The sequence below is a fragment of the Micropterus dolomieu genome, linkage group LG07 (assembly GCF_021292245.1).
Source record: "Micropterus dolomieu isolate WLL.071019.BEF.003 ecotype Adirondacks linkage group LG07, ASM2129224v1, whole genome shotgun sequence".
Lineage (NCBI taxonomy): Eukaryota > Metazoa > Chordata > Actinopteri > Centrarchiformes > Centrarchidae > Micropterus > Micropterus dolomieu.
The window spans coordinates 27,899,282-27,908,664 of NC_060156.1; the positions used below are offsets into that span (position 1 = coordinate 27,899,282).

At 39.5% G+C, this 9,383-nt stretch overlaps 1 protein-coding gene across 1 annotated transcript; it reads right to left on the minus strand.

The window, feature by feature from the left end:
- Positions 1–1,034: 1,034 nt before the first annotated feature.
- On the minus strand, positions 1,035–8,938 carry ftcdnl1 (formiminotransferase cyclodeaminase N-terminal like 1). The gene is made up of 5 exons (XM_046054460.1): positions 8,506–8,938; positions 6,726–6,821; positions 6,059–6,214; positions 4,923–5,111; positions 1,035–2,494 (listed from the first exon to the last, which is right to left on the minus strand). The coding sequence occupies exons 1-5, from the start codon at positions 8,618–8,620 to the stop codon at positions 2,058–2,060; spliced, it is 993 nt and encodes a 330-aa protein (XP_045910416.1). The 5' UTR covers positions 8,621–8,938; the 3' UTR covers positions 1,035–2,057.
- Positions 8,939–9,383: the final 445 nt, after the last annotated feature.

The window sequence follows — 9,383 nt, forward strand, 5'->3', positions numbered from 1 at the left end:
AGCCTCAGCTGGATGACATACAAAGAGGTGAATGTTCACGCAGTAAGAGAGCTTATCCAAAGAAGTGTGCACACACAGCTTCTGCCTCCAAGGGTAACCTTACATAACTTCAAAAGCAGAGAAATGAAAAATTACACAACATAATGAAAGGATAGTAAATTCAGACATTGACACAAAAGCATACCAATCTCACTGGAAGATTTTGTGAATCATACTACCTCGGTTTGTGCGTAAAGCCTAACAGATTAGCACCCACTCTCTGCATGTATATTAGGCTGTTATTGGCTCTGGAATCATTCATTTCCTTTACATATGGTCTAAAATGAAACATCTTGTAATGTATTTTTTGGCCCTGTTACTCTGACCATGCCTTAATGACTCAAAACTATACCTCCTTACTCCATGAATGTGCTGCTATTCAATGCATTATACTGGCCTTACGTAAGAAATGAGTGGAATCATCTCGCCCCAGTTAATTCCTGACCTGTCCTCTGGCCAAATTCATCTCCATGTTATTAAATGGTTAATCCTGTGCATCATCAGCTTACACTGTGTATTGAATTTACAAGAACATATATTCAACTCAATGGTAAACAACTATAAAAAATCATCCATTTCCAAACTGCGTTGCAGAAGTTGGTAAGTTTGGATCCAGTCCATGACTTCTTTCACACACAGATGGTGACTCTCCCGCAGAGTCAGGCTGATGGTGGTAAATGATGGGAAAAGACTCATCAGCAGAGACCTCTGTAAACTCATGCGTGCCATTTGCTCTATACAGGAAATGACACACACATAAGAAAATTCATGTTACCCTGGAGGATGATATTCTGGGATTTATGGTTTTAGTTTTTAGGTTTTAGGTTTAGGTTTGGGTAGAGAAGAAACTCAAAAATAAAAACCCAAATCTCTTTTATGACAAGTGTCAGATTAGGAAGGCACAGAGAAGAGAGGTGGGTTATGGAGGATCTGGAAAGATTTGCTCCAGTTTAACTTGATCCCTCCTCATCAAAATAATACCAGGATAGAAATACTTCATTGATAAATTATTTATTTAATGTAATATTTCTATTAAAAGTTTCTTTAAATGCAGTTATTTCAATGCTGGTGATATTAAAGATCAGTGTCAGGAAACATGTACAGAACAATATACATGTGTGGCATCAAATACACCTAGGCTAAATACATTCAAACTCAATTCCTCACAACTCACATTTCATGTTACCATACATTTACTGTGTTAAGTCAGTTGGGGAGCTACTTTATTACATTTCATAATAAAGAAATTTATTTCAGCTTTTATTTACTAGAACATATTGAAACAAGTTTAAATACACACTGTTAGTATTTTGGTGACTCTGCATTTTAACTTCAGACGCCTAGGGGAGCCTTCTACAAGCTTCTCACAATACTTTTTTTTTTTTTTACTTCTAATTTTGGCCCATTCCTCCACACAAAATTGGTGCAACTGTGGTGGAATACAAATACAAATAAAAAATTCAAAGTACTTGTATTTCCATTTTATGCAGCTTTATACTTCTACTCCACTACATTTGTCTTACAGCCATATATCTATATCTATATGTATGTAAAACAATTTTGCATACCCTTCCTGTCCAGTGAATTTGAATGTTTGTGATAAACTGAAGGATGAAGTGTTCCTTAGTGGGCTGAGAAAATCATCCTCCTTCTTAAGCTAAATTAACTATTTAAAGCCCCCCTTTCGTCACAAAGCTGACGAAAATATGACTTTTTAGAGATAAGTGGCTCTCACAGCACAGTGACGCTACAAACATAGGATCTTATAGAATATGATTGACTGCCATAGATTAAACTACAAAACAGTACGTAAAGTAGACTGGTTAAAATGAGCATAACTTTAAAAATCTACAGCAGTAAAATGCAACATACACATTAATGCAGCATATTAATCCAGAAACATCAGATGTAATAGTAAAACACTGGCAGGGAACATTTTACTGCACTATGAGAACTGTTACTTTCGAAGATCATGTACTTTTGCGTGAGGTTTCAAAGGTTTTGGTCAGGATTTGTTTTCACATACGGATCTTGTTCTGCTCTTTCCAGAACTCAGCAATCCCTTGAGACAGTGCCAACTCTGCCAGGTCCCTGCACTCAAGTGGGGTGAACCCCACCAGCGCAGCGCCCTTCGCGCCAACCCCCTGCCGCCCTGCCAGCTCTGCGACCCACGTCGTGATGAGAGAAGCCGGAGCATGACAGTACAACTGGCCACCGATGCTGAAAGACGGCCATAGTTGACCTGCAGTCACATGACTAGGTGGGCTCCCCTTCACACTTTCTACATTACAGGCGATTTCCACAGCGCCCTCATGTGGCAAAGCCAGCACCTGTACCCCAGGCAGGCCCCCCGGGGTCGACTCCCTGATGGCTGTGGCGATGCCGCGGCCCATGGCGATGTCCTGGGTGTCGATTGTGACATTGCAGTTCATGACGTATGGGCTGGCCCCAACACCTGCAGGACATCAGCCAAATCAAATATAAATGAACACACCGACACGGAAGCTAAGCAATGAACTGCTGTGGACAGGGTCAGAAGCAAAACCTGCTTTAGCCACCTAAAAATCTATATCAGTACAAGTGTACGTTACATTAAAAATATTTTCACTGCTCTTCCTTCAGACAGTCATCTCCTTTGGAACTGCATCTTCTCAACGGCCGAACTTCCGTATTCCTACGCAAAGTGCAACTTGCACACTGCATTACACCGCCAGAGATCAGCTGTTTGGGTGTTTGCTAAGACACAACAAATTAAATCAAATTTATACGAGTGACTATGATAGCAACAATGAAAAGCCGTTCACTGTGGAGACAAGGGCACACCATTTGGAACCAGAGTATCCAGAAGAAGAACTTTTGCAGAAGGACAGTGAACGAGAAAAAGGGGAAACATCTGGGGAAACATTACCGTTTGTTAGGTAAGTCATATTTTGTAGGTATTTATTGTTATCTTACTTGATGGTTGGGTACAGCAGTGTTCTTCAGCCAGTGTCTATCTGGCTTATTTGGTCATAGTTTTACATAATCCTCTTCAGAGAAGTGATCACTGTAAACGAGGAGTTGTCTATATTCTATATTGTCTATATATATTATATCAAGATTCAGTGCAGTTAGCCACAGCTTTCCAAGCCCATAATCTACGGTTGATTATGCGCTGTAACTGCCATACCAACGAGCCTGGTCAGGTTGCATGTTTGGTACCCTATAGACCTGGGTTCAAATCCGGGTGGGGTGACTGCTCTTGCCCCTCCGTCACATCTTGCAACAGCACTTTCTGACCCAAACAGCTGATCTCTGGCAGCATTATGAAGTGTGTGACCAGGCTGTGCTTATGCGTAGGAATACGGAAGCCATACGGTTGAGAAAATGTAGTTCTAAAGGAAATGGCTTTCGGACGGCAGGGCAAGTGATGCACATATTCTAAATATAGCATTCACTTGAACTGATATAGATTTGTTTTGGTGGGCCAACTTTTAGGTGGCTAAAATCTGTTTTGCCTCTGACCCTGTCTACAGCAGTACATTGCTTAGCTTCTGTTATTTTGCTTGCTATTGCAGAACACAACAGCAAGGGGATTGGCAATTGTAAAAGACATGGATGAAAACCTTCTCTAGTAGAGAAAATGTTTCAACTCACAATGCAATGTGTTTTTGCTCCATTGCATTACAGTCCACTCCTACAATGGATTTCTCCCTCTAAATCCATTGACTATCCCTCTTTGAGTGACACAGTTATTGGCTTGTGAAGGAAAAACTGCCTTTGCATCAAACACCACTGAAGCTTCACTAGAAGCATCTTAAGATGACACCACATTGGCAATGATTGCGAAGTTTTTTGTAGGAATAAAAAATGTACTGCAATGAATAACAGAATGGTTAGCAAAGATAATAGACTTTTCAACTCAATATACTACATCAACTACAATAAAGTACTCACATGCCCTATACAGTACATGTTGAACAGTGTTTGGTCAGTGTAATCATGTCCATAATGCTAATGAAGTGATCCTTCCCTACTGCTTGTGTGACTAGGGGGGTAAAGTCTAAAGTCATATACATCCTAGTTCAGCGGAAGCTATAATGGGGACGAGCCACAACAAAAAGTAGTTATCTAGTTGTCGTGTGCAGGGTTATTGCTGGCAACAAACCTACTGCGACTACCAGGACTGTCCCTCAACCGCAGCTCAGCAAGGAAGACTGTAACTTTGTAAAGTACCCACTTGCTTTAGCTGACTCAGACCGCAGAAGCCTCATTTTAGCTTCATTTACTGCATTTTTTCCCTTGACATGGTCCTCTCGGTTTTCCACTCTGAGAAGCTTGTCTATATTTAATTTTTATGCTGATTTATGCTGGTTAAATAACCTCTTAGCACGTTACATTGATAGCTTAACACTAAGCTATGTGAATATGTTTCCTATAAATATGTGAGTGTGGATGTTTATAGTTTCAGTAGCACAGCCTTGATACGGAGTCAAAGCTCATTAGTTTGTCCTGCTGACATAATGTTACGTCTACTGCAGCTAACTCGTCGGGTGTTGTTGCATGCATCTCATTAGGGCGGATACTTCTAGACTACATTTGTCCATGGAATGAGAACTGGATTTTTTTTTACCCATTTCTCACATTGTAGTCTGGCAACAAAGGACTAGCTTCACTGTCTACGTAGACAGGAAGAATGATTATATTAATAAAATATCCTTAAAAGGTGAAGCACTTTAAATGTTTCAGGTTGCTGCTTTCTTTACAAGGTAAAAGAAGAGGAGAGAGATGGCCTGTGGTTGGGCTGTAACAAACCTGCAATGTATAATCCTGACAAAGACACATTTACCTACGGAAGCATGTCTGGTAATTTTAGCTTACAGTTTCTCCCAGCTCTGGCTCACCTGTGATGCCGAATCGTTCCTGAGGCTGCGGCCCCATGTCGGGCCTGATAGCCTGCCAGTCTGGCGTCTTCTTGAACCAGCCCATCTCCTTCCTCCTCTGTGCCAGCCCCCGCTGAAGGGGGGAGTCCGCCCAGCCAAACAGGAAGGCACTGGTGCCCTGGACCCGCTCTGTAAGTCCCTGAGCCACAGCTGAGTCCCAGCATGATCACAGACATGTTAGTTAACCAGCAAATGGAGCACATGTCGTCATATGCACGCAATTTCAGAAACAAGAGGGCAGTCAGAGTGTGTCAGACAAAACACACCTGAGGGGGAGTTATTCAGACAGTCGAAAAAATATGGATACATGGGCCACTTATTACATGCATGCATAAATACAGTGCTTGTTAGTGAGTTTGCCAATTATTACTCTGCAATCACACCCTACATTAGCATACAGAGTGCACACTTCAGGCGTACAGGCCACATGCTGGGTTGCTGCTCGACACATGACTCCTAAGTCAGCTGGTAAACTAATCAACAGCACAGGAAGCGAAAGAAGATGTCGCATCATCAGCAATTAGACACATTCCTAGAGGCACCATGAGCTCATTACATATACAGTATGGTAGTGTACATTAGGAGTGGGAATTGGAAAAGTATTGGAATTTATTACTTTTTTCCAACTTTAAATTGTGTCCCCAAAGGAAAACTCTTTTTCTAGTGGACTGAAAAAGCAACTGATTTTATTATTATACTACCAATTATGTAAAATTCTCATGTACAATTTATATAATAAAAGGTCGATACTTGGCTCCGTGTATCGATACAGTACTGCCTCAGAAAATATTGCGATAGTGCTGTATCTTATGAAATGTATGATTTCCCCCCACCACCCCTAGTGTACATATACAATGGCAGTTTTTGATACTTTCTAAATGACTGTGGTATCATATACTAAAAAAGGAAAGATTAAATGTAAAGTACAGCTGTCAACTGCAAAGGACAAATTGCAATATCAAGTCAAATCTAATGCACGTAATGTCTTTGCTCTGAAAGCTAATGAACAGATACAATATAGGAACAACTCAACTGACAGGGACATATTTTTAAGTGCACACACACACACACACACACACACACAAATGGCATCTCACCCCGAGCCTCTTTAGCACAGTCCTCCACTCCCACCTCCTCCCCCAGAGGGTAGATGGGTACAAGGTCGACCGCACCCATACATGGGTGGACCCCTGTGTGAACGCGCATGTCGATCAGCCCACAGGCTTTCTCGCATGCAGACAGAACCGCCTCCCCTGGAATGTATCGCACATGACATCAAACATACAATCAAAGCGAAGAAAATAAACTTTCGTTTACATTTAAAGTTTTGTGTATCATCCAGCAGACGTACTGATTCCAGTCTGAAGAAAACTGAATTTAATATGATAAAAATAAATTTGATTTGATAGATTTGGTCATATTGCAAATGAAGCTGATGTATTTGTCTTTAGGAATGAATGTAGGACATACAACTGTAAACCTCTGCAGCTTTCTCTGCATTGTCAGAAGGTTGTGTTCGGGATAAGCATTCAATAAGATGCACTTTTCACTATGGTCTTTGCCAGAAAAACGTTCATCCTGAATATTTTGCGTTTAAATCCCTGACAAAGCTTATTAAAGGATTTTTCCTTTAATCGCAGAGCAGGGGGCAGAGACTGACTCCCTGCTGCAGAAGCACTGTCACAGCAAGTAGCGGACTTTGCTCTTCCCTCAGGAGAATGAATGAAGAGCATCTTTCATCATTTCAAAAGGTGCAATACTTACCGATAGAGTCAATACTGGCCACAATGGTGATTACAGAACGGTTGTAGTCATGGTCATTAAAGATGTTCAGCACTGTGGTCCCTTTTCGTCTAAGACCTGATGCATATTAATTACGAAAGGAAATAAAAATTGTCAAAGTTAAAATTATTTTTGGATATGGTGTCTGAGTCTTCTCAGTTCAAAGTTCATCACATCACAGAAGTCCCCATCATGGAGGACAGATGGGGAAGTTGTTGTGGGCAAATACTGTGGTTGTGTATCTATATTTCTATCTATATTCTATATCTTAGTATCTTTCCATACCGAGTTCTGCAAGAGCATCCTGCAGGTGCAGAGAAAAACACCAAATAACCTGTGCAGAGCAGAGCTCGACCAATACCCCCTCTTACTGAAAATACAGAAAAGGCAATCAATTAAATTTTACAATAACTTATAATTAGTTGACCCCCAGACATACCATCACAAAGCCCTAACATACCAGGAGCTGAAACCTGAGAAGAGTCCCCTCAGCCAGCTGGTCCTGAGGCTCTCTACAGTAACAAGTCCCCAACAGCCTCAGGACAGCAACGCCAACTCAAGCAGACCAAACCAAATTATCAGCAAGCAGAAAGAAAAATATATTGAATACTGGAAAGAAACAACCAAAACACAAAGTAAATTACAATGTTATCTGACCCTAAAAAGAGAACTCACACTGGCAAATTACCTGAGTACAGTAAAATGTCCCAAACTAAGAAAAATGTTGACAACATACAGACTGAGTGAACACAGCCTGGCCATAGAAAAGGGTCGCCACAGACAGAGCTGGCTACCACAAGAGGAGAGATTCTGCTCCCAGTGTGACAGAGGATAGGTAGAGACAGAGCTGCACTTTCTAACCTCATGCCCCAAATATAAAACACTAAGACAAAAACACTTTGCAAACATTCCCCAAATATACCCCGAATTCAAATTCATATCAGACACACAGAAACTCCCCTGTTTACTGGGAGAAATGCCCAAATGTGAAATAATTGCTGCAAAATATTTCTCCTCATGCCGTGAAGTGAGGACAACCAGTGGAAACTCAGACTGATACAGAATTTGATATTTTAGTAATTGTTTTGTTTTTACATTTGATACTGATTTCTTTTTTTAAAATGTATTATTTTTTAATCAAAAATTTTTTGTCTATTACTTTACACACACACACACACACACACACACGCGGTACTGTTTCATTTATTTATTTAATTTGAATTTTTTTATATATTTAAATTTTTTAACACACACAAACTTACTGTTTTATTTATTTATTTTATTTTTAATATATTTGTATTTTTTTTACATACACAAACACACGCTTACCGTTTTATTTATTTTATTTAAATTTTAATATATATATATATATATATTTTTAACACACACACATGCTTACTGTTTTATTTATTTATTTTATTTAAATTTTTAATATATTTTTATTTTTTAACACAAACACACATACGCTTTGATTACTTTACGCTTATGGATAGTATGGGGTTGATTGTCCTTTTGTAGTATGTATGATGCTTTGGCAATATTGTTGTTACACATGCATGCCAATAAAGCTAATTTGAATTGAATAGAATTGAAATTCTATAAAGTACAAATGAAGAATAGTATGATATGGAAGACTTGCACTGTGACATAGTTAACTGTCTAAACTTTGGAGCTATTCTGTCTCAGCAAGACAAATCTGATCAAACAACCAATATCCTCAGACTCATTTAATTTAAGCAGCACTCAATTAAATTACACTTGCCTTCAGTGTTGTATAACGCTGCCATGGCCACAGTCTCTACCAGGTCTTTCCTTCGAGCCTCGGAAACATTGAGAAGACAAGCAACGAGTCTTCTGCCCAGGGAACTAGAGGTCATGTTTCTGCAACAGCCATAATCAAGTGCACGAGAACAAATGCTAAAGTGAGACAATGTAACTTTTGAAGTTGAAATAATAAACAATAAAATACACTCTAGCTACTTGGCAATAGGTGGTGTAGTTAGGATTCAAAAGGCTTTTAAGGAGTGCATTGTTTTTTACTCCTTGTCCTGTGTGTACATACTGGTTGTCTTTTCTGTTTTTATTGTATGTTGTTTGATGTGAGCTGGTGGCAACAGAGTATCCTTATTGGGGATTATTAAAGTTTTGTAATATAATCTAATCTAGTTCTTTCTTTCTTGAATTGCTAACATAAACCATAAACTGCTAAATGTCAACTGTTCATTCAAAATGAATGCATGGCTATACCACAGGGACAGTGGCAAGAACATAATACTTCCTTTTGTCTTATTAATAATAATAATAATAACACTGATTGTAGCAAAGTTTACCATGAAATAACCACAGTGCATGACAATATCTCCAGGAAATATTAACTAGTGCAACCAGTGAAATATGTTTTAAAGTCTAGATGAACTTAAAAGGAGTCTGCTTGTGTCTAGACCAGGGGTTTTCAAAGTCTGAGACTGTGGGCCTCCCCTCAGACAAAGCTTGGGAAACGCCGACCCCCACCACATCTATAGTTTACTTGGTAAGTTTTGCTCCATTCCTGGATGCTTATGGGATCATGATGACATTATTTGATCCCATAGACACACAACAATTGAACCAAAATAGCCTAATATTGCTGTTTGACATAAC

Coding starts and splice junctions, on each gene's coding strand:
- ftcdnl1 (XM_046054460.1), bottom strand. CDS start 8,620: ATGACCTCTAGTTCCCTGGGCAGAAGACTCGTTGCTTGTCTTCTCAAT. Junction 6,215..6,725: donor GGCCAGTATTGACTCTATCG/GTAAGTATTGCA, acceptor GATACATTCCAG/GGGAGGCGGTTCTGTCTGCA. Junction 5,112..6,058: donor CTGTGCTAAAGAGGCTCGGG/GTGAGATGCCAT, acceptor GCTGGGACTCAG/CTGTGGCTCAGGGACTTACA.